Below are 24,438 nucleotides of genomic sequence, written 5' to 3' on the forward strand. Positions count from 1 at the left end.
AAAGTCAACTAATTGAATATTTTGTTTGATTTTGAAAGATGACATACATTTTTTTTTCATGTAAACATTTTGTTGTCTAGATTTTGACACGTCTAATGCTTAGTTTGATTAAAAATTATCAATGATATAAAAAGTCATTATATGAATATTACATACTAGAACTGGTCTCACTGTGCTTTTCACAGGTAGTTACACAGTAAAAAGTAAGAGAGAACATGTGCAGTAAAAATAAATAAAAAAGACTTTCATGGCATAACAAAGCAACACGTGTAATGTAGCTGGACAGATTTTATATATATTGAGATGATATAAATTTTTATAGTATAATCAGGAATAATATTTAATTAACGCATAACATTAATTAATAAAGGGCATTCAATGTGACACAATTTAATTTTAGAGTTTAATAATCATCTAACATTATAAAATAGTTTTAGACTGATATTCAATCACAAAACAATTTTAATATAATTTTTTAAAACAATTATTATAAAAATCAATAAATTTATTATATATATGCTGATTTATAATTAATTGATGCTGTAGAATTATTCTAACACATAACATATTTTCTCTTAATTTTGGAGATTGAATTTATTCATAACCATAGTTTGTCAAGAGTTGTTCTCCAGTGAAAAATTGGACTTGGTTTTGTCAATGTTCTTGCAAGAACTAGTTGAATCACTCCATGATGCTTGATCAGAGTCGATTGTTGTTTCATGGGGATAAAAAACAGGCTTTGGAGGCATATCAATATTTTCAACCTTTCCTTCAAGCATCTCTACAACCTTCTTCATTGAAGGACGATCATTTGGTTTTAATTGTATACACCAAAGGGAAACTATGAACATCTTTTTCACTAGAATCTTATCCTCTTCCGAGACCTCTTCCATGTGAATATCCTTTTCTTCCATAAAATGATCATAGATCCAAAAGGGGAAGAAATGTTGGCTTGAGTGCTCTGTGTGAGGATTTGAGTTCCTCCTTCTACTTCCCATTTCCATCAAAAGCATTCCAAAGCTATAGACGTCTGCCTTATATGACACTCCACCAATATTTTTGTAGAATAATTCTGGAGCCATGTAACCAAAAGTTCCTCTTAGTCCAGTTAAAATAATTGACTTATCTTTGATAGGATATAGCTTTGCAAGTCCAAAATCCGAAACCTTTGGAATGAAGTTATCATCTAGAAGAATATTATGAGGCTTGATATCAAAATGTAGAATTTGCACATCACAATCTTGATGCAAATAAGCAATCCCACGAGCTATGCCAAGACATATTTCATATGTTTTGTCATAACTTAAGGAGACACTTTCTTCTTTAGAGAAAATGTATTTATCCAATGAACCATTAGGCATGAATTCATAAACTAGAGCATGCTTTTCTCCTTCAGCACAATATCCAATAAGACGCACCACATTCACGTGATGTATTCTTCCAATTGTAGCCACTTCACTGATAAAATCTTGTCCTCTAGTTTTGGATTTGGTCAACATCTTTATTGCCACATCTAGCCCGCTTCGAAGTTTTCCTTTGTATACAGAGCCGAAACCTCCTTCACCCAATTTCACTTTGAAATCTTTGGTCATTTTTTTTATTTCTCTGTATTCATACCTAATAGGATTTAGATTGCTATCTAGCAAAAAAATTTCAATGTTTTCATACATTGAATAATGTCTACGTCGCCACATATAGATATATAGCATTAGTAAAAGTGTGATTCCAAATAGCAATCTGGTTGCCAGGAATATTGCTATAGCATTTTGTTCAAAGAATTCTGCTTCACTATCCCAGCTTGTTAGTTGCTCACGATATCTTATTCTATTTACATATCCTGTAAAGATAAATATTGTTGAATGTGTGAGGAAATAAAGCATGTTTTGGTCTAATCGATAAGTTTATTCAAATATGAAATCAGTTGACAAATTAATAGATAAGTTGTATTACCCATTATAACGCTTTTAAGATAACCTGCAAAAATAAAAGACTACGTGAATAAAAAATAATAATGATATAGTAACATGAAAACAAAATAACACTTGATCAAAACTTGTTTTTGATACACATCTTACAAAAAATTAGTGTATTATTAAATATTTATAAATAGTCAAATATTTTAAAGTTTATATCTATTTTGGATCTAATTCAATCCAAGTCCATTGACAAATTAAAAACACATCAGTAAATCAACACCTCATGGTAACATCAACTATTTGACTTAGGGGTTACTATTGTAAGCTTGACTTGGCCATTCCAAACAAGTTCTAATCAACCTTGACCAAAGCATAAACACACAAATAGCCCAAAAGGCTAAAGAAGTCCCCTAACAACATCAATGATAGCTTTCCTTATCAATTAAGGAATAATTCAAAAGACTCCTATTATTCTACCAAAAGATAGAAGGCTTATCATAAAGAAGATAATCGTTTTATCTCAAGTTATATTTTCAACAGAGACCTAAAAGGCAATACAATTCTACACTTTAATGCTATATTTGGTAGGAGAGAAATAAATGAGAGAAAGAGAAATAAACAAGAAATAGTGTAAGTCTCACACACCTTCTACACAATATTTTAATTCAAATATATATATATATATATATATATATATATATATATATATATATATATATATATATATATATATATATATATATATATATATATATATTTTTTTCTCTCTCTGTGTCACACATAGAGTATATGTATGTATATATATATATATATATATATATATATATATATATATATATATATATATATATATATATATATATATATATATATATATATATATATTATTTTCATTCTCCGTGTCAAACATATAGCATAAGTATGCCTAAATCCCTAGCCAACTATACGGCTATAAATCTGGCCTATTATGGCTTAAGCATTGGAGTCTTTATTAAATAACTTCTTCCCCGCTTTCCCAACTAGGAAGTAGGAACCAACGCACCTAGAAAGTTTGTGAAAAGAACATCGAGACTCCCATTTCTTAGGATCGGCAAAAAAGGACTATATATATTAATCAATAAAAATGGTAACAGAAGTACTCGATACAACTTACAAAGCCACCATGGCTGAAAGACCCGAAACATGAAACGTCTCATGCACCCATGGTTACTTCCTATTAACACACTAAAAAGTTAAAATAAAAGGTAACCGCTTGATAATGGACAAATGCCCGATCCTACTACAAAGCCGGACATTTGCAGCTTTCTTAAGTCCAAGAATCCAACACATTCTATTTAAAGTTTTACAGCATTAATTTCTTCCATAAACTCTTCCACAACTGCCTTATCCATTGAAAGTTCCATTACCATCTTACATTCCACCAACTTCCCAATTCCTTCACCAGCACATATGTGGTTTTAGACTACTTATGAGCCAAGGAAAAATCCCCCACCCACTTATGATTCCACATATCTATCTTGTCCCCTTCCCCTAATTTCCTCACACAACTTCGAAAGATCCCTCCACCAAAATTCTTTGCTAGTTGTCCTACCCACATGACCCCTCTCAGAGTTTTCATATCTAGATCGTAGAGTACTCTACACAACAAACTCCCCGCACAAAAAATCATTCTCCACCTCCACTTTGCTAACAAGGCAATATTAAAAAAATGCACCTTGAGACTCCCTTAAACTAGAATGGAACAATATATATCAACGTTTGTTATAAGGTTAAATGTAAAACCATACTTAATAAGTTCACTTGTCCATCAATCAATAAAGTCACAATCTTCTATAAAAAAAATTACTAATGCTGGAATTCTGAGTCGAACTTACTAATTAGTCAAGATAAAAATAACCTTCTAAGTAGCCAATAGGCACCAGTAATACTTGAGGTGGAGAAGATAGTACGAGAGAAATGACAAAGATGTGAGAGAGCGTGCTTACCTACTGTGTAGCCAAGAATTTGCCGCATATATTCAAGAATCTGATTACGAATTCCTAGACAACGAAAGCAAAATATTAGCTTATATTATAATGAGTAAAATTATTTGTATAATAATCAGTTTCAATAACAAATTTGTCTAGAAATACTTCTAGAAAATGAGAAGGAGTATCACAAGAAGAAAATAAGAAAAAAAAAAAGAAACTCAGCTTGTTATAAACTAAAATTAATTTATACACATGTTAAAATAAAATTTACATAAACTATACAAAGAACTTTTACAAATTAATTTATGTATTTTTTCTTCGTATTTTTTTAAAAATACTTACAAAAATGTTTATCTAAACAAACTGTAATTACATATAACTGCTTCTATTGATATACATATAATAACATATTCTTAAAATTAGAAAATGAAACGATTAGAATTAATCTCACAACTCTGTATTATATTATAGAAGTATAAAAAATAAAGATTTGGCAGTATGTTCTCACCGCACTTGTATGTTTGAATGCCAAAGATTTGGCAGTAGCTATCTGCACATCGAGTTTCTCGCGTGGTTTGATCGATGTAGCAACTCACACCCTTTCCGCATCGGTCCCTACAAATAACTGGAAAGAACCAAGACATCCAAATTCCGTGGTGCAGCCACTTGTTGATATCAGAATAAGAAACGTTAACCTCCCTGTTATTATATTTCCAGTTTGCAAATGTAGCAACCTTCAATCGGCACCCAACCTTGATGTCCGTCAGTGTAAACCCAAAGCGATCATCATCGTCTGTGACCAGAATGGCATAGATATGGCCTACGGAACTCGAATCACAATTACCGTTGACCTTCACAGCTACGTATCGAGGATCATCGGTGACTGGGGTAGTGCAGTTTAGAAACACCGCATACTGAGGATACCCCGAGAAACTTAACGGACCATATGCAGAATAGTTAAGACCACCGATGTAAGTGAAATTGTAGAGATTAAAGAAATAACGAGGAATTGAGCAAGCAATGTCCTCCACCACACCAGCATCGGTCAACCGGATCTCGTACCTCTTGTAATTTATTTCCTGCACGTGGAATTTCCCTGAAAATAGAGTCATTACTGTCACGTTTTCAACGCAATCTAATTCGTAATCTTGATCGCCGCAGCCGATTGGGTCGCCTTTTAGTCGAAATGGATACGTTATGTTGTGAATTTCGCCACATGAAGAATAACAGGGTGGGTGGTGGTGGTGCTGCTTGGCAAGGCAAGTTTGTTGGAATAGCAGCACAAGAATTATGATAGCCAGAGAGGTAACCATTGATTCTGAAAAGAGGAAGGAAGGAAGTAAGACACACATATTGTTACCTTTATCGTCAAAGTAATGAGATGATACTTAAATATTTCTTGGTTATTGGTTGGAATCATAAATGACATGAGAGTTACCTCTCGTTGAAATTTAAGCAGATGAATGTCTTTCCGTGTTGAACTTGAACTAATAATAAAGGATGTCAGCGTGACCTTTCAAGATTTTCCATCGCTTGGACCATCTCCAACCGTGTATTTGTTTTATTTATTTATCTTTTCTTATCTCTCAGCTCATTTTGTATGACTTTTATTATGTCATATTAGATTACTTTTCGAATCTATCCATTTCAATGATGTTCTCAAGTAAGAGAAGCAACTTAGAGCTGCTCTTATCCAATCTTCAACGAAGCTTCCTGTGATGTTCTCAAGTAAGAAAATCAACTTAAAGGTTACTCTTAATAATGGAAAACAAGTAGATATAGTACATAATAAAAATAACTCATTCTACCAACTAAGTGATAGTAATTTATCTCTCTTTGACCAAGTCAGTATTTCAAATCTTGATTAATTATTGGTGTAAGATAAATGGTGTTGTTGTAAGAGAAATAATTACTTTATGTGCACTCATAATTTTCAACAATTTTTTTAGATGAAACAATTTAGTATCAATACTACAAGAAAGAAAAAAACAAAAATACATTCTAAATATCTTGTTAACCACGGAAAAAAGAAAGAAGACCAAGTAAGCAAAAAACATTTTCTGGCCTGCTTGCAAGATATACCATCACCACCATGCTCAATTTTCAGAACTTGTCTCTGCTATTACTGGCGTTGGTGTTTCTGCCACTGAAGCTTGTGATCAGCGGGAACCAATGCACGGATAAATGTGGAGGGGTTAGTATTCAATTTCCATTTTATCTCAGAAACAGCAAGCTAAATCACACCGCCGAATATCCCCCTGGGTTCGATCTGCTATGTACGGAAAACAAGAAGACGTTGATACTTGAGCTGCCTAATGTTCCAACAAAATTGGCAGTCAGAAAAATTGATTACAAATCTCAGCAGATTCAAATCTACGACCCTGCAAATTGCCTTCCCTCTCAGCTATTGCAACTCAGCAGCGCATCAATTTCTCCATTCCAATTCCCCTCATATGATTATGCTTTCAAGACTAGGCGTAACTTTTCCTTCTTCCGTTGCGATTCAATGTCGTCGTCGTGTCCTATTTTGTTACTTTCTTCTTACCTGGACGTTATTAGATTCCCTGAAATACTATCCTGCACCAAGGTGAAAGATGTTTTGTCTGCCAACTGGATGGATCAATATTCGCTTTATGACCCGACCGTGACTATAGAATGGTCGAAACCTGACTGCAAACACTGTGAAACACAAAACCAGAAATGTAAATGGAAGAATAGTACCAAAGTTGAAACTGAATGTTTCGTTTGCTCAACAAACACGACTCCCACATCAACTATTGTACTCATTGCTGCAGGTATGGAGTGTCCTTTAATTTTGCCCCATCTTTCCTCTACATCTGTGGTTGTGAACTTGTGATAATAATACAATACTTAGATTGTGGTTCTAGATGAGAAACAAAACAAAAATATATTTAAGCCTAAAATATTGTATGATCACAACCATAGTTGGTTTGTGAAAGATAATTGTGGTTTATAAAATAATTATAATATAGTACTATTAATTACAATGACAATTGTGGGTTGCATAATGCTGGTGATCTCAACAACAACAATTGCAACCATAATTTAATCCTTGTTCTTCTATGTTATTCATTTTGTCTAACATGATTTTTCACCAACAGGAGGAATAGTTGGTTTGATGCTTTTGGTACTTACGGTCACTTGCATTGTTTGTGTGTATCACTATTATGAGAAGAAAGGAGAAGATCAAGCTAGAATAGAGAAATTCTTGGAGGATTATAGGGCAATGAAGCCCACGAGATTCACTTATGCTGACATTAAGAGAATCACAAATGGGTTTAGTGAAAGCTTAGGGGAAGGAGCTCACGGAGTAGTGTTCAAAGGAATGCTCTCTCGAGAAATTCTGGTTGCTGTGAAGATACTCAACGACACAGTGGGAGATGGGAAGGATTTCATAAATGAAGTGGGAACCATAGGGAAAATTCATCACGTTAACGTTGTTCGCTTGCTTGGATTTTGTGCGGATGGGTTCCATCGCGCACTCGTTTATGATTTCTTCCCAAACGGGTCACTACAGAGATTCTTGGCTCCACCAGACAAGAAGGATGCTTTTCTTGGCTGGGAGAAGTTGCAACAAATTGCTCTTGGTGTTGCCAGAGGAATTGAGTATCTCCATCTTGGTTGTGATCATAGAATACTTCACTTTGACATCAATCCTCACAATGTTTTGCTGGATGACAACTTGGTCCCAAAAATCACTGACTTTGGACTTTCCAAATTGTGTCCCAAAAATCAAAGCACAGTGTCAATGACTGCAGCCAGGGGAACTTTGGGCTACATTGCCCCTGAAGTTTTCTCAAGGAACTTTGGTAACGTGTCTTACAAGTCTGACATCTACAGTTATGGAATGTTACTGCTAGAAATGGTTGGAGGAAGAAAGAATATAGATGCTGAGGAAAGTTTTCAAGTTTTGTACCCTGAATGGATCCATAATTTGCTTGAAGGTAGAGACGTGCAAATTAGTGTTGAGGATGAGGGAGATGTTGAAATTGCAAAGAAACTCGCCATTGTAGGACTTTGGTGCATTCAGTGGAATCCAGTGAACCGTCCATCGATGAAAACGGTGGTACAAATGCTTGAAGGGGTTGGAGATGAATTAATTGCACCCCCTACTCCTTTTGACATCTCTGGATCTTCTAGAACAAATGATGATGTTCCAACAAGTCGTCAGAATTTCAAGTTGGAAGTTATTGATGAAATACAAGAGTAAATAATATCAGCCACTTTTAGGTTTCCTTCAAATGTAATCTGTACTTTAATTTATAGAAATTATGAGATTTATCAGCATTGGTAATAGTCTATTAATCATGTAAACTTATTAATCTACTACTTGTTTATTGTTTCTTATGTTATGCTTCTACTATTATACTCGTAAATTTTACTTTCAACTTTTGGTCCAAAATAGAGATCGATGAATAGTCATGATACATTTTATGCTTCTACTATTATACTCATAATTTTTATACTAAAAAGATTTATCTATCTATTAATTAAATAAGAAAAATGTAAAATATGAAATTAAGTTCGTGATCTCATTGAAAAAATATTATTATAATGCAAGATTATTGTAATGAAATTAGAGATTTCTTTGATATTTGAAAATGTAAACACTTGTTGTGATAATGGCGATTGTGTTAAAAGTTTATCAGGAAAATATTGTAATTTAATTTATTATTTATTAATTTGGTGTATTTATGTTTCTATTTTTGTTGAATTATACATTTTTTAATAAATTATACGCGTTGTTTCATTCATAGACTTGGTCGTAATAAAAAAAAAAAAAAATCATAAACTTGGTCAATATGTGTTTAAAGTCTTTAGCTTTATTTTTCTATCAATTACTTACAAGGCAAGTAATAATTCGTCCACACCTAAAAGAAAAGTGTATCACACTTATTGGACTATTTATGGTTTGCATAAACCGTAGTTACAATATCAATGTATAGTTGTTTGGTTCGAGAAAAATTGATGAGTTCTAATCCTTGTCAAGTCCTTACACTTCAAGCTTTCGAGATCATGATATACATCAACATATTCAACCTTTAAAACCTATGTTATTTTTCTTCTAAAGAAAACCCGTTAAGTGTGGCTTGAGCTTGCTATGGATTATGGAGTTAGTTGTTAGGTGGTTAATTTTGTTATATTCTTTATGACAGAATATCCAAAAGTTAGTTAGCAGTTAGTATTTGAATGTAAAGCTCTTATAAAGCTTGTACTTCTTCCTTAGGCTAATAATTAAATGCTAATGATTCTCATTCTTTCTTCTTTATTCTCTATTGCTTCCTAAACACTCTAAGTTCTATGCACTCAGGTTTGATTATAGAAAACTCGCAGTATGTGTTTATCATAACAAATTGGTATCATGAGCCTAGGTTGGTTTTCATCCTTGGGGTGTTCTTTGTGAATCAAAGAATGGGTTCTACAAAGTTTGACATTAAGAAGTTCATAGGCAAGAATGATTCAGTTTATGGAGAATGAAGGCCTTGCTGGTTCAACAAGGACTGGGGTAGGCTCTTGAAGGGGAGAAGAAATTCCCACAAATCTGTCAGAGAAGGAGAAGAAGGATTTGCTCAACAAAGCGCATAGTGCACTGATCCTATCTATGGGTGATAAGGTTATGAGAGAAATCTCAAAGGAAAAGACTGCTGCTACTATTTGGTTAAAGTTGGAAAACCTGTATATGACCAAATCTTTGGTCAACAGGTTGTTCTTGAAGCAAAAGTTGTATACCTTGAAAATGCCATCAGGAAAGGCATTGGAAGATCACTTGAATGATTTCAATAAGATCTTCTTAATCTGGAAAAAAATTGAAATCAAGCTTGGTGATGAAGATCATGCATTGTTGTTACTCAAGTCATTGCCAAGTGAATTTGATAGCCTCTCGGACACACTCATATGGCAGGGACTCACTGTCATTGGAGAAAGTTTAGACTACTTTATTCTCAAAGGAATTAAAGAGGAAGTTTCAGGGAAGAGGTGATCAAGATGTTGAAGGTTTATACACCAGAGCAGGTCATAAAATAAAGATTTTAAGAACAAGAAGGGATGAAGATCCAAGTCAAAGGAGGGCAAGAAGAGGAAATGCTTCAGCTGTGGGAGTGAGGAACATCTCAAGAAGGAGTGCCATGAATATAAAAAGAAAAAGAGACATGGAGATCAGAGGAGTCACAATGGTGATGCTGCTGTTGTCTCAGAAGGGTATGAAAGTGATGAGGTTATGCGTGTTTCAGAGGTGTCAATCAAACCAGAATGGGTTCTTGATTCAGGATGCACATTTCAATGTGTCCTAACATGGATTGGTTCAGCTCATATGAGGAAAGCCATGGAGGGCAGGTCCTGCTAGGCAACAACAAGGCCTGCAAAGTGATAGGTGAAATACAATGAATCAAACTAGAAAGGGGATTGAATAGTGTGTTAGTCAAAATATAAAATCTTTTTGAATGGAAGATGTTTATTTAATAAGCAAGTTTATTAAAAACTTTCGTCTAATGACTGAGATAAGTTTTCTTAAGTATAGGTGGACTATCGTCTAATGACGTATAGAACTTATTTTTCAGTGAAAACCTTGTGTGCAAAATGTATCAATAAAAAACTTTGAAATACTTTGATGAGCTAAAGAGAGCAGTAAAATATGTTAGAAGGAAATATTCTATAGCTGTCAACAATTTTGGAGGTCATTTGCCAAATTCTTTGGGCAATTTATCAACCCAACTTAGTCAACTATATCTTGGGAATAATCAGATGTTCGGAAAAATTCCTTCCGAAATAGGAAATCTAGTTAACTTATTTGTCTTGAGCATACTCTATAACCATTTTGAAGGGATTATTCCTAGTGCTTTTGGGAAACTTCAGAAGATGCAAGCATTAGAATTGAGTGGAAACAAGCTTTCAGGAGTTATACCAACCTCCATAGGACACTTCAGTCGATTGTTTTATCTGGGTTTGGGAGAAAATATGTTAGAAGGAAATATTCTTCCAAGTATAGGAACCTGCCAAAAGTTGCAATACTTAAACCTTTCACATAACAACCTTAGAGGAGCCATACCCTTAGAGATATTTAATCTTTCATCTCTGACTGATGCGTTGGCAGTGTCACAAAACTCATTGAGTGGTAGTATTCCAAAAGAAGTGGGTAAGCTAAAGCATATTGATTTACTAGATGTTTCTGAGAATCATCAGTCTGGTGACATTCCTGGAACTATAGGAGAATGTTTAATGTTACCTCTATTTGCAAGGAATCATTCCATCCTCTTTGGCATCACTCCAAGGTCTTCAACGTTTAGACCTGTCCCAAAACCACCTGTTTGGATCAATTCCTAATGTTTTGCAGAACATTTCTTCCTTAGAATATCTTAATGTGTCTTTTAACATGTTGGATGGTGAGGTGCCAACCGAAGGTGTCTTTCGAAATTTGGTTCAAATTTTAACATGTTCCAGTACAGATTACAACGGTCAAGAATTTAAAGCTCTAATTTTTTAGTACATGAAAAATGGAAGCTTAGAACAATGGTTGCATCCTTGGACACTAACTACAGAACATCCAAGAACATTGAATCTTGATCAAAGATTAAATATCATCATTGATGTTGCTTCTGCTTTACATTATCTTCATCATGAATGTGAGCAACCAATCATTCATTGTGATCTAAAGCCGAGCAATGTCCTTCTTGACGATGACATGGTTGCTCATGTGAATGATTTTGGCATAGCAAGACTTCTCTCAACTATTAATGGTACTCCTTCAAAGCAAACAAGTACAATTGGAATAAAGGGAACAGTTGGGAACAGTTGGCTATTCTCCTCCAGGTATGTTCTAAACTCTCAAATCAATGTTTCTTTGAATTCCCCTCTCATTTGATGAAAACTTGATATTTATAATTACAAATTATTGACAATTTTACTATATATTTTAGAGTATGAAATGGGTTCTGATGTGTCTATAAATGGCGACATGTATAGCTTTGGGATTCTTGTGTTGGAAATGCTTACTGGAAGAAAACTCACGGATGAAATCTTTGAAGATGGTCAAAATTTGCATAACTTTGTGGAAAATTCATTTCCTGATAATATTTTACAGATTTTGGACCCATCACTTGTACCAAATCATGGAGAAGCAAAATTTGAAGAAGAAAACGGTCAGAATCTTACTCCAAATGTTGAAAAGTGCTTAGTTTCACTCTTTAACATTGGAATATCTTGTTCAGTAGAATCACCAAAGGAAAGAATGAATATGGTGGACGTCACTAGAGAGTTAAGTAAAACTAGAAAAACCTTTATTGTTGGTAAGACACATGGAAAATGCCTTAATTCTTTGCATATTATTATAGATCAAATGTAGATATGTCATGCGGCTTCTTCCGCCAAATTTTAATAGCAATTCTGTTTAAGTTAAATTATTATTTTAATCTTTTATCTTTTTTTTTTTCAAAATAATTATTTATCTTTTAAAAATTTTACTTTAGTTTTTTATCTTATTTATTTTATTCAAAATGATCATTTTTTAAAACAAATTATTTTGGTCATTTATCTTATTTAAAAAGTTCAAAATAATCCTTCAACTATTTAAATATATTTAAATCGTCATCTATTTTAATGTTTTTGAAAGATAAAAATTAAATATATTTAAATAATTAAAGGACTATTTTAAACTTTTTAATTAGATAATATACCAAAGTAAACTTTTTAAAAGATTAAGGATCATTTTGAACCTTTTAAATAAAATAAATAAGATAAAAGATCAAAATAATCGTTTAACCTTCTTTTTATACTCTTTTGTTTTTTTTTATTGTATTTTTTGAATTGTTTCACACATTAGTTTTCCTTTTCAAACTTAACAATATAATATAACTGAGATATTTAGATGCTTAATTGCATATGCTGCTGGCTTCTATTCGTGTACCTGATTAATTGCTTATGTAGTCACAATTTCATTCTCTGCCATTTTTTGTTTTCCAAAATTCTGGATGCTTAATTGCACATATTGATGAACCTTTTCTTTTAAAATTTAATTAATAACAAAATAAGACTGAGATTTCTACATGGGTAATTGCTGATGTCACCCTGCTTCAGCTATTACTTGCCCAAACAGTTATAATTTCCTTCATCTTGACATATACATACACACATATTTCTAAACTACAAATATAACATTTCTTCCTGAATTTCAGGTGTTGAAACACGTGAAGAATTCAAGTCAGCGGCTGAGATGGACACAAGGAATAAAAGTGAACACTTCAGCACTGCTGACATGAAAAAAGGAATTATAACATTTAGGATAGATGATAGAATTGAAATCAAGAAATGAGAGAATTCGTGCAGTGAGCTATTGACTATGTATCAAGTAAGCGTTGAATGATAATTGATGAAGGAGGGTATTCAGAATGTGAAAAGTGTCTTTCTTCCTTGAGTATCTTTCTTCTATTTTCCTTCCTAATTGTTTTTCCTTTTCTATCTTGTATTTGGCTATTACCTCTGTGCTGATTCAAATTCACAAACACTATTGTTCACATTAATAAAAATTATGTACTTGTCTATTAGTTGCATTTCCTGAATAGTTGACTTGCTTGAGTTGCTGCTATTGCCATTGCAAGAACTGGACGCAAACAAACCAAAACAAGAATAGCAAATGGTGGTATTTTCATCAGAGGCCATCAAACCATGCTGCTGCAGATCATGATCATAATCATCATCATTCATAAAGAATATTATACACCAGTAAATCAATGCAGACAAACAAGCTGCAATAGAAGAAAAAATGCAAGGTCGGGAATTTTTGAGTTAGCTGAAACAAAACATGGAGCAATGCTTTTCCATCTCCATGTTTATCAATAACTTGATTCTACACTTTTGAAAGCTATTTTTTTCTCAGTTACATATGAAATGAAAATATCCTCCAGCTTCAAACCTTCAAACTTTGCAGTGAAAAAATCCAATCCCAGAGCCCTTGCAGAAAGATATGTCCTTAGATACTAGTCATTGGCTTCCCATGGTTTAATATAGTCAATGCTGCAACTGCACTTGGAGTGTAATCAGCACAAGTTTTCAAATTTTGTTGTAGAAGGTTGAGCTTTATTCTCTCTGAAGGCCATAGAAGCTTGAGAATCTTTTGGGCTGCAATTATTTGTTCTTCTCGACAACCATCATCATGTAATAAATCTCTGTAGTATAGAGCCAAAAACAGGTGTCAAACATTCCAACAAAAATACTGGCTATAACTGATAAATTCTCAGCTTTCTCAAATTAGTAATACAGACGAAATAATTTGAATTTCAGCCTTACTTGAGCAACAAGGCTAAGTTAAGTGGTTTGCAAGATTGAAAGAGTGCTTCAGGAATAATGGCTTTGTCCAAAAGAATATTGGTAAGTGATATATACTGTATCTTCGCTTTGTACCAAATATACCATTCTGTCAAAATATGGGCACGATATGCCACAACACAGGGTAATCGTGCAAGCTGCAGCTCCACAGCAACTGTCCCAGATGTGCATAACGCAGCTCTACTTGCCTACAAAGCAGTTAATTTAAATTAACAAGGCACAAAGTGTAGCCTTCATGCAGTATATAGGGGACTAGGAAGCAGAAGGAAATGGCCAAACTCACAATCTAGTAAAATATTTGGACAGACAGAACCACTGGCAAAACCATTTTGGAAAACCAACAGTTATAATGTCATTGCAAGTTTAGATTCAAGTATAATTCTATAATAACTGGTCACACTATATATTGAGTAACCAAGAGTCTATAAACAAACATTCTACAATGGACCATAATAAGAACAATTGTCATAACAGGATGTCTATATCAGAAGTATTTAACCAATTTTCTACTACTGCTACATGTTTTGGCAAAAATGAGTAAAACAGTATTTATTTTGTAAATGGAAGACTTGAGGAAGAAAGGGGCTTACACTAAAAGCATCATATCTCAGTTGTGTTGTTCCACCTGGTATCAATACAACTGGCACAGGCCATCTGTGAACAGCATCAGCTATGAAATTTTCCACATGCTCATTAGGTGCAACATGAATGATTGTCATCAACTGTGGAACCATGTCTTTCATCAGTTCCACTGTGTTTGAAAAGATCGGAAGCATCCGACTGACTTCTTGCATTCTGCTTCCAGGAAGCAAGCTAATGATAGTGGCTCCTTTTAAAGTTAAAATTAAAGTGACAAAAAGAAAATTATAACTTCAATGTTAACAAAATAGTACAAACTATGTAAAAAAACAGTTTTCATGTCAGTTTTTATTTTTAAACTCTAACTTCTGCTTCAAAGTCTAGATTTTGGGACATTATGCTAAACCAAATATCCAGACCGAAAGAAAGAGCAAAATCATTAAACTGAGGAAATGGTAAGCATGAGCTCATACATTCAGTGCCAGAAACAATAAATTAGTAAACTTTTCGTACAGATAGGTATGTGAAGTTCAGGAACTTCATTGATTAGAAGTGTACCTGCTGGCACTGCATGCTTAATTCGGAAGTCTTCACCATTTCCTTCAGCCTTCCATTCATGAATCGAGGAATTGTTTCTCTGAAAATATAGCTTGCCAAATTTAGGAAAAGGAGATCATGAAATTTGGACCAAGTAAAATATAATAACAACAAAGAAGGAAAAGTTTTTGTTACAGATAAAGATATAAAAGAGAGACTGAGAACTACTTTTATAAGTTTTTTAATGATTGGAAAGGATCATGTTTAAATATGGAAGGACTAAAACTCCAAGAGGACAACAAAAATTGGCTTACTATTGTATAAGATAAAAGAATAAAAGAAAACAATCCATAAAATGACTAATAAGCACGTACAAGGTTTACAATAATGCTAACAAGAACGTTATCAGATATTCCAAGCTCATACCAAATTCAATTCCAGAACATCTTCCAGGACTGGATGCCCAACAAATGTTGCACACAATCCATTTAATCTACAGATTTTGTCCTCATTTGGAAGTATGCACAATAAATGATCCACAAATTCCGCTAGTCCTCTGAGTCTTGTTTCACCTCCTTTCCATGCCCAGAATGATGGAGCTACATAGTGAAAGTGTGCTGGCGAATGCAACTTCTTTTGTCTATATCTAGCTGCAAAAGGCATTCCCCCATTTGCATACAGCATAACTCTCAAACCACACAGGCAGAATTTATTCCAGCAAGGAGATTAGTAGTAGTACCTCTAAGCTGTTTCAAGAACCGAAATGAAAAGCCCTTAGAATCAATAGTTAATACAACATGAGGTTCAAATAGAGCAGCAGCTTTGACAGTTTCATTCAGTTTCACCTGAAAATTAAAACATGGAATTCACATGTGTAACTGATAAAATTTCAGGTACATAAGCTTCAAATGTAATTCAAAATATGGTAAAAATCAACAGATATCCCTTCAGAAATAAAATTAGCAATGAATCAAGGAACAAAAGACATTTTCCATTATAGCTATATGTAGTGTAGTAGTATCCATGTCGAAAATATATCTTTTTAGAAACACATTTCACAGACACTTTGAATGCTCCTATCTGCATTTAACACTTTTTCTCTTGATTTCTAAACTTGTATAGCTATATAAATGGAAATATCACAGTAATTTTTCACTATATCCACAATGTATTGTATTTGGTTTAAATAACCCTATTCTCTCTTATGATGTTGATTTTAAATTATTTTATGTTACACTAGTATTAATGCATTATAGCTGTGCAGTGTCCTATTTTCTATCCGTGCATGTAACCATTCTTTTCAGGTAACAGTAGTACCATATTCTATATTCAAGATTTCAGTTTTAACATATCGAATAAATTCTGAAGGCACATTCAGTGGAAAACAACTTGAAAAATCATAGCTACTGTTCTCGGTTTAGAAATCAAATTAATTATTATACACGAAGCGGAACATGATTACATAACACAAATCCAAGCACTCACTCTGATTCTATACAAATGTGGCAATAGCTCCCAAAGTCCCATTACAGAAATATCCTCAATGGGAAACAAAGACTGCAATCCTTCACTTGTCATCTTAACCCTGAAATAGATAAAGTATCAAACTTATATCTAGGAATTAAACTTTCCTTAGAGATATATTTTTGGCAAAAAAACAATTTTGATATCTCATCTTTTTCTTTTGTGAAGCCAGGATATTCCTGGTTGAATGTTAATGACTAATTCTTCGAATTACTGAGATCCAATTAAGAAAGTTGACCTCTCTCGGGTGTTATCTATACACACAATTCTAGTGATCAATCTTTTGACCATAAGCTTAAGGGACAAAATCATTTATCAACTATATCACAATATATTAGTTCATTACTTCACTACAATGTCTCTATTAGACTAAAATAGTCATTCGATTAGTTATTTTGCACTATTAGTATTAATTTTGACTGAAATGACAAGTACTCAATAAGAGGAGGTAAAATGGGTCAGGCTAACCAGGCCGGCCCGAATCCGCCCAATGAAACATAGAGCTTGGGCTTCAATTTTTTAGCCCAAATTAAATGTAGGCTTTTTAGCCCAACTCGTCATGGCCCAATGCAGGTTAAGCCCGTAAAAATCCATTAAAAGCTCACAAAATCAGGGCTTAGGTTTCATTATTTAGGCCCGAATTGAATCTGGCACATTATAGCCTGTAACCCGCTTCGGGTCTGCCCACATTGGGCCATGTAGCCTTTTTTGCCACCTATTCATATGACCTAACATCTCTAAGTTGACCAACTTAGTTAGTGTTATAAACTGACCAAAGGACTAACTTGGTATAACAAAATCAAAGTAGAAACCTTTAAAACATAAACTTAAGATACGAAACTGAAACAAACAGGATAAGATGAGACTATAAGTGTATTTTAGCTTGTTTGTGTGTGTCTTTTTTTTTTTCTTAAATATATTTTTGTTTCCTAGAATGCAATTTATTAGAGCATATGTTAGAATAACTTGTGAAAACAGTTTGCAAGGGCCGTTAGTTTTTGCTAACAGCCCCTCACTCATATCAGGCTGTTAGTCTATTAACAGATTTTCCCTCCTATTTGTTAATTCTGTTTTGTACTTAGTTTGAATAAATACTTTCTTGTAACTAACTCTATAACTAACTTTCAGATTCAATAATATCATATCCCTTTCTCTACATTTTTCTCTCTCCTTTTCTCTACATTTTTCTCTCTCCTTTTCTCTTCACTCAGCCTAAAACAATTTAAAGTTGTTTTTGTTCTTACAAATTTATTTTTAATTTTAACCTTTGTAAAATATATTTATTTTATTTTTTGTCTTTAAAATATAAAAAAAAACATAATTTTAAACAATATTATCTAAAGCTAATTATCATGACTAAAAAAATACAGATAAACAAATAAAAAAATGTTAAATTCCAGAAATAAAAAATATATTTAATTCTTTTTTTTTTTCTTTTTAAGAAAACTTGAAAAAAAAGAAAGTTAACTTACCCTCCAACACCAGCGAAGCGAATAGGTAAAGGAGAGAGAATCTTAAGCGAAGCCATGAGGCGAGAAGCGATGGAATCTCCAGAAACCTCACCGGCAACAAGGAAGACCCTCAGTTCCCCATCTCTTGCAGCCATCTCTATCATCGGAGCTGCTTTCGACGATGAAACTGAGAACCATTGCACTCTCGGGATGTTCGGGTTTGGGTTTAGGTTGCATTTCCTTCTCAGTAAAGATTTTGCTCCCAACGAAATTGGAGGGATCCACTTTGAGAGCATAACAATGCGCAGGGTAAGCTTGCCCTGCTGCGCCAACGAACAAGGCAAACGCTGTGTCGTTCGTTTGATGATGGCGCCGCAGTTTCCAGGACCCAAAGGCTTAAAGTAATTCTGATATTTAAAATACAATAGGAGAAAAGGGGTTATACTGAGGTTGGGCCGCCGTGGAGGGGTTCGGCGGAGGAGGGTTGGGCCGCCGTGAAGTTGTTAGACGGAGGGAGGTTGGGGGCTGACCTTCTCCTGGAAGGGGAGACGGGTTCTGGACGAAGAGAAAGAAGGGGGCGGATGAGGCTTGTGTTTTTGTGTTTAGGGGAAAATAACTTATTTTTGGGAGTGTTACAAAATAGATTTGCTCATTTTTTTTTTCTTAGCGTTTCTTGTCTAAGTCACTAGTGAATGTAGATGTTGCTTCCGAAGGCTTTTTTTTTTTTTTTTTACCCAAATGGGTATTTTTTTTCATTTTTTTTTAAATGGATTGTTTTTGAATTATTTATGATAAGTGATACCAAGATTTTAAGTTTTTTAAGATTGAAGTCGTAACATCCGTTTTAATTTTTATTTTTTATTTTTGTAACGGAAGTTATAAAATTATTTACGATTTTAGTGTAATTTTTTTTATTTTACCACTTTTTGAAATCGTAACTTTTATAAAAAAAACTGAATTAATAAAATTATTTATAATTTTAGTTTTTTTTATTACCACTTCAAAGAAGTAATTACTTATTTTTTAATTTGGAGGTGCATGGAAGTGAAGGGGTGAGGTTGGCTACGAATTTCACTATGTGCTTTTTCAAATTTTATAATATTATATATTATTTTACGATGAAATTTCTACAAGATTTATCAAACAAGAAATCAAATATTTTAAATATTTAATTTATGTCATCATAAAATATCTCAATCCTATCACTGTCATTGTCATGATTGTTTCCGCCACAACTACCATGACTACCATCACAAACACCTTTAATTGTCACCATCGTCATGATGGTTGTCATCGTTACTTCCACCACCATCACCATTGTAATTGCCTTCATGATCATTGTTATCGCCACCAACATGATTTTCATCGTTGTCACCACTACCATCACTGGTAAGGGCGGAGATTATGTTAATGGTGACGACGGTGAACATAACGATGATCATGGTGATGATGGTTATAATGATTACCTTGACATAAATTTAAAAAGTCGATAAATGACATTAAATCTTTAAAATATATTGATTTCCTCTTTAGCAAATCTTTTAAATATTTTATGTTTAAATAAAAAATTTAAATTTAATTTAAAATATTTTAATTTTTATCTTTTATTTTAATCTAACGATTAAAATTAATTATTTTTATTCTCATATGATTCTCTCTATATATATATATTGTCATTTTAACCTTTGACATTTGACACACAAAAATTTTACGAGTATTTTTATAAAAAAATCTTTCACTTCAATTAATTTATAATAAAAAATTGTATACTAATTTTTTTTTTAATTTCAGCCACATTAGTCCTAATATTAGTAGCCTACTTTTTTAGCCATTTTCAAATCAAAACTCTATTAGAAAAACCTTTTGATCGAAACTCTATTAGAAAAAATCTTTTGAATGCAGATAAAGTTGAATTGCTTAAAGTGAGTTTTTGGTGGGTACTAGACATTTCACAATACACTTAAAATATTTACTATTCTTTTTTCAACATGATGAGTTACATAAATGGATCTAATTAGAATTATTTAATGAACAAATAAATTTTTATTGTTAAGAAATTGTTAAGTTGCATTGCTTAAATAAACAACTCTACTAAAATAAGTAACATTAATTCAATTGCTCCAATGCTAAAACAAGTTAAGCATGGTTGCTTAACTCTAAAAACAGAGATAAACAACAACGAAAGATGCAAATCAAGAAATATAATAATTTTATTATTTTTCATAAAATAATGTTGAAGTTTCCTAATTTTATTGTACTATTTTTATTTCTACTCTACAATAAATGTATATTAGTTATATAAATGTGTAAATTAATTAAAAATTAAGTGAGAAGTAAAAAGATAATTGATAAAAATAATTAGTATTATCTTAAATTTTATAAATACAAATAAATAAAAATACTTTTAAAGAAAAACGACAATTAAAAAGAAACATAAAAAAGTACTTTCAAGTGGTTGTACAAAGCTGTTAACATAAAAATAAGCTCCTTTATGTTGTTTGTCATATGTAACCCAAATACACATAAACTAGATTGATCAATTAGAATATACCCTTGCCTATTCTTCAAAATAAGAGTAAGATGAGATAGGATAAATAATTATTTTTATCTCTGAATGTGTAGAGCGCTAATAAATTTATTCTTAAAAGATGAAAATTAAAATTTTAGTTTTCAAAAGTAAAAAAAAAAAGTGTAACAAATCTATTTATCCATTAATTTCTATCTATTACCGTTGATGAAAGAGTTTATGTGGCATATTCAAGGAAAAATTTGTCAGCACTCTACATATTCAGGAACAAAGATGACTATTTATCCAAAATATAATTTAATGTTCATTTTCTTTTTTTTTTTAAATTGTTGCAAGCATAACATTATAATATGCACTTAAAAAATTAGAAAATAAACATAAGTTAGAACAAAACATAATAATAATCATAATATTGATTAATGAGTATAATTTATTTATTACTCCAAAAATTTTAATGTAACAATATTTTATCCAAAATATGAGACTCAAACAAATATGCATAACCATTAAGTTAATTCTTACAAAAAAATAAGACTCATTTTGTCACTATCAAATATTGTCATAATAGAAATTTCAAAAGTCACAAATAAATTATACTTATTAATCAATATTATGTTTATTATTATGTTTGTTCTAACTCATGTTTATTTTTTTATTTTTTAAGTGTTTATTATAATGTTATGCTTATAACGATTAAAAAAGAGAAAAAATGAAGATTAAATTATATTTTGGATAAATAATCATTTTTGTTCCTAAATGTGTAGAATGCTCACAAATTTATCTTGAAATGTGTCATGCAAGCTCTTTCATTAAAAGTTAACTGACGAATGAATTATACTTATTAATCAATATTATATTTATTATTATGTTTGTTATAACTCATGTTTGTTTTTCTATTTTTTAAGTGTTTATTATAATGTTATGTTTGTAATGATTAAAAAAGAGAAAAAATGAAGATTAAATTATATTTTGGATAAATAATTATTTTCGTCCCTCAATGTGTAAAATGTTCACAAATTCATCTTAAAATGTGTTATGTAAGCTAACGGACGAATGAATTTGTCATATTTTTTTTAGTTTTGAGAATAAAAATTTGAATATTTATTTTTAGAAATAAATTTGTTGTACATTGAAGACGGAAAATAAATATTTATCCAATGAAATAAATTCTCTTTTCCATCTCTATAATGTTGAATAGGGAAACGTACGTGTCTAGGCTTTAATGATTTACGTTTTACTTTTACTTTTGATGACTTATGGGAACTGTGTAATTAGCTTGCAGACTTTGCAGGTGAAGAGCTATAAGACTTGCCTTCTAAGCCAGGGCTAATAAATTACTCTGCTTTCCTTTTTTTACCATGTAAAAAGATAGGAAACCAAAACCATACTATGTGAACCTCTTTTGGACCAACCAGGGAGCAGCAAACAACAGCTACTGGTAAAACATAAGGCAACAGTGAGTACTGAGTGAGTAATTGAGTATGAGGAGATGAGGAGGTGTGAAGCTCCAGAGACATAAACAAAAGATTATATTAACACATTTTATAATTAATTTTTAATTTTTTATTAGTTAAAAAATTTATTTGATTGTTTAATAAATAATTTTTAATAATTTTAGTATTTTTGAAATATTACTTAAATTAGTATTTTTTAAATATTATTTTTTATTTTTTTTATTCTTAATATATTTATTAAATTTTTTTCTTACATTATTAAATAAATAATTTTATTGATTTTTTAGTTATTTTATACTTTTCAATTCAATCACTTATGATTCAATAAATTAGTTTTTCAACTTTTAATTATTAACTTTAAACTTTTAATTAATTTTTTTTATTTTCAGATAATTTTTCGATTAATTTTCAATAATAACCAGAAAAAAAGTTCTGCTAGATAGTAGATAGAGAGGAGCTTCAAAAACTGTGCCACTTGTCAAACTTGTCAAAAGTAATTGGAAGCATCTATTATTTCATTGTGTTGTGCGGCCTTTTCAAATTCTAACATTTTAGTGGACAATATCTTACCAACCATCCCAAAGTGACATTTTCTTTTAAATATTCTTTTCATCAGAATTTAAGATTATCTTTTGGCTCTTTCTAATAAATAAAATAAAATTGTCATTATATAATTATAATAAATCCATATTAATTTGTTGTCCTTACTATATAGCTCACAACTCTGAGTCATCAACGTCATTGCGGTAAACACGGATAAATTAAAATACGGAGACAGGAAGTTGCCAAGAAATTAAAGCCATGTATTTAATGTTTATTCTAAGAGAATATGCATTTTGCATCAGATTTGATATATATCTTTTTTTTTTCGAGACAAGATTTGATATATCCGACATTTACTTTTTGGTTTTTGCACATAACTACAAATGTAGAAAAGTATGTGTCCATTTTCGATATATTTAAAATAACGATTTCTTTGTTCGTTTTATTGGGAATGAAAAAATTACTATAGAAGATACATTTCGGTAAATGGTTTGCAAGTTGATGATTATCAAATTGAGAAAATTGAAGGGTCAAGAACGTGAGTCAAACTAATACGAATAATTTCATCTTACTTTATGTGCAAAATGATGACTTGCTATAATTATATAATGGTAAGCCAAAACACCGATGCTAAACTCAATTTAGATTAATCTTTAGTTTGAGTTATTAATATTGTTGAAGACAGATGTGAGGGAATTTGTAGACTATTACAAATTTATATGAGTCTATTATAAAATTATTCAGTTTATTTCGAGTTTGTTAAAAAATAAATTTATTTTTATTTTAACTCGCATAAATCAAGTAGACTCGTAAACTTGTAAGAATATATAAGTTTATTCTAAAGTTTAACAACTATGACACAGGTTACTCCATGCCAACGTAAAATGAAGGCGGTAATGCTGATCCACTACTCTCTTTGTCTCTCATATTGCAAATTTCCACATCAAAAGGTAAAAAACCAAATATTTCAAGCATTAGCTATATACTACTACTTTATTTGTTGTTCCTGTGTTGTCCTTTACTCGTGGACCACCTGCACTCCACTACTAGAAAAATATAGATCGTGTATATGCAAAAGTTTCCTATATACCCCTCAAAAGGATAGGGTAATGAGAACCAAGAATATAAATATGCATAAACATATAGTAGTAGTATACAACTACACACCTATAGTTTCAACTGAAACCAAGACACTTTGTTTAGGAGAAGGAAGGAGAGAGAAGAGAGGGAAGAAGAGGGTGGAGTGTGTGTTCCAAGACACAATGATTACATGGTCTTGGGGAAGCAGAAAGTGTGGCGTGGACATAGTCACATACTACTAGCAAAGAGTATGGAAGAACGTGGGGGCTTGACCGAAGAATGAAATACTAAAAGGAAACGCCAATAGGGAAAGTGCAAAGCCTAAAAATGACCCCCAAAAGAAGGAAAATGAATTAGTGAAAGTTTCTTTTAACTAGTATTCCGATTAAGAAATTAAAAAAGAAAATCATTATCGTGAAAATAAAATAATATAATAAAAAATTATGCACAACATAGATTTACATATTTTAATTTTTTTCAGTTTTTTTAACTAATATCCTAAGGATATTAATTAACATT

At 31.9% G+C, this 24,438-nt stretch overlaps 3 protein-coding genes and 1 pseudogene across 3 annotated transcripts; 2 read left to right on the forward strand and 2 right to left on the reverse strand.

The window, feature by feature from the left end:
* Positions 1–614: 614 nt before the first annotated feature.
* On the reverse strand, positions 615–5,238 carry SIK1 (stress-induced receptor-like kinase). The gene is given in 4 exon segments (NM_001251717.1): positions 615–1,837; positions 1,951–1,974; positions 3,902–3,955; positions 4,395–5,238. Coding segments are annotated over 4 exon segments (2,145 nt in total).
* A 437-nt stretch (positions 5,239–5,675) lies between these two features.
* LOC100811260 (rust resistance kinase Lr10) lies at positions 5,676–8,296 on the forward strand. Its single transcript, XM_003519999.5, has 2 exons — positions 5,676–6,681; positions 7,009–8,296. Exons 1-2 carry the CDS (start codon positions 5,979–5,981, stop codon positions 8,115–8,117), a joined length of 1,812 nt encoding a protein of 603 aa, XP_003520047.1. The 5' UTR covers positions 5,676–5,978; the 3' UTR covers positions 8,118–8,296.
* Positions 8,297–10,510: 2,214 nt separating this feature from the next.
* On the forward strand, positions 10,511–12,245 carry LOC102661774 (putative receptor-like protein kinase At3g47110; annotated as a pseudogene).
* Positions 12,246–13,577: 1,332 nt separating this feature from the next.
* On the reverse strand, positions 13,578–18,974 carry LOC100803768 (probable lipid-A-disaccharide synthase, mitochondrial). The gene is made up of 8 exons (XM_003518639.5): positions 18,337–18,974; positions 16,826–16,925; positions 16,080–16,185; positions 15,767–15,990; positions 15,362–15,440; positions 14,815–15,053; positions 14,186–14,412; positions 13,578–14,064 (listed from the first exon to the last, which is right to left on the reverse strand). The coding sequence occupies exons 1-8, from the start codon at positions 18,609–18,611 to the stop codon at positions 13,869–13,871; spliced, it is 1,446 nt and encodes a 481-aa protein (XP_003518687.1). The 5' UTR covers positions 18,612–18,974; the 3' UTR covers positions 13,578–13,868.
* Between the last annotated feature and the right edge of the window lie 5,464 nt (positions 18,975–24,438).

The sequence above is a fragment of the Glycine max genome, chromosome 2, assembly GCF_000004515.6.
Source record: "Glycine max cultivar Williams 82 chromosome 2, Glycine_max_v4.0, whole genome shotgun sequence".
Classification (NCBI taxonomy): Eukaryota; Viridiplantae; Streptophyta; class Magnoliopsida; order Fabales; family Fabaceae; genus Glycine; species Glycine max.

Excerpts from the sequence above, each read along its gene's own strand:
- LOC100811260 (XM_003519999.5), top strand. The coding sequence starts at position 5,979 with ATGCTCAATTTTCAGAACTTGTCTCTGCTATTACTGGCGTTGGTGTTT. Across the intron at positions 6,682-7,008 it reads TATTGTACTCATTGCTGCAG|GAGGAATAGTTGGTTTGATG; the intron begins GTATGGAGTGTC and ends TTTCACCAACAG.
- LOC100803768 (XM_003518639.5), bottom strand. The coding sequence starts at position 18,611 with ATGCTCTCAAAGTGGATCCCTCCAATTTCGTTGGGAGCAAAATCTTTA. Across the intron at positions 14,413-14,814 it reads TGAGATATGATGCTTTTAGT|GCAAGTAGAGCTGCGTTATG; the intron begins GTAAGCCCCTTT and ends ACTGCTTTGTAG. Across the intron at positions 14,065-14,185 it reads AACTTAGCCTTGTTGCTCAA|AGATTTATTACATGATGATG; the intron begins GTAAGGCTGAAA and ends TCTATACTACAG.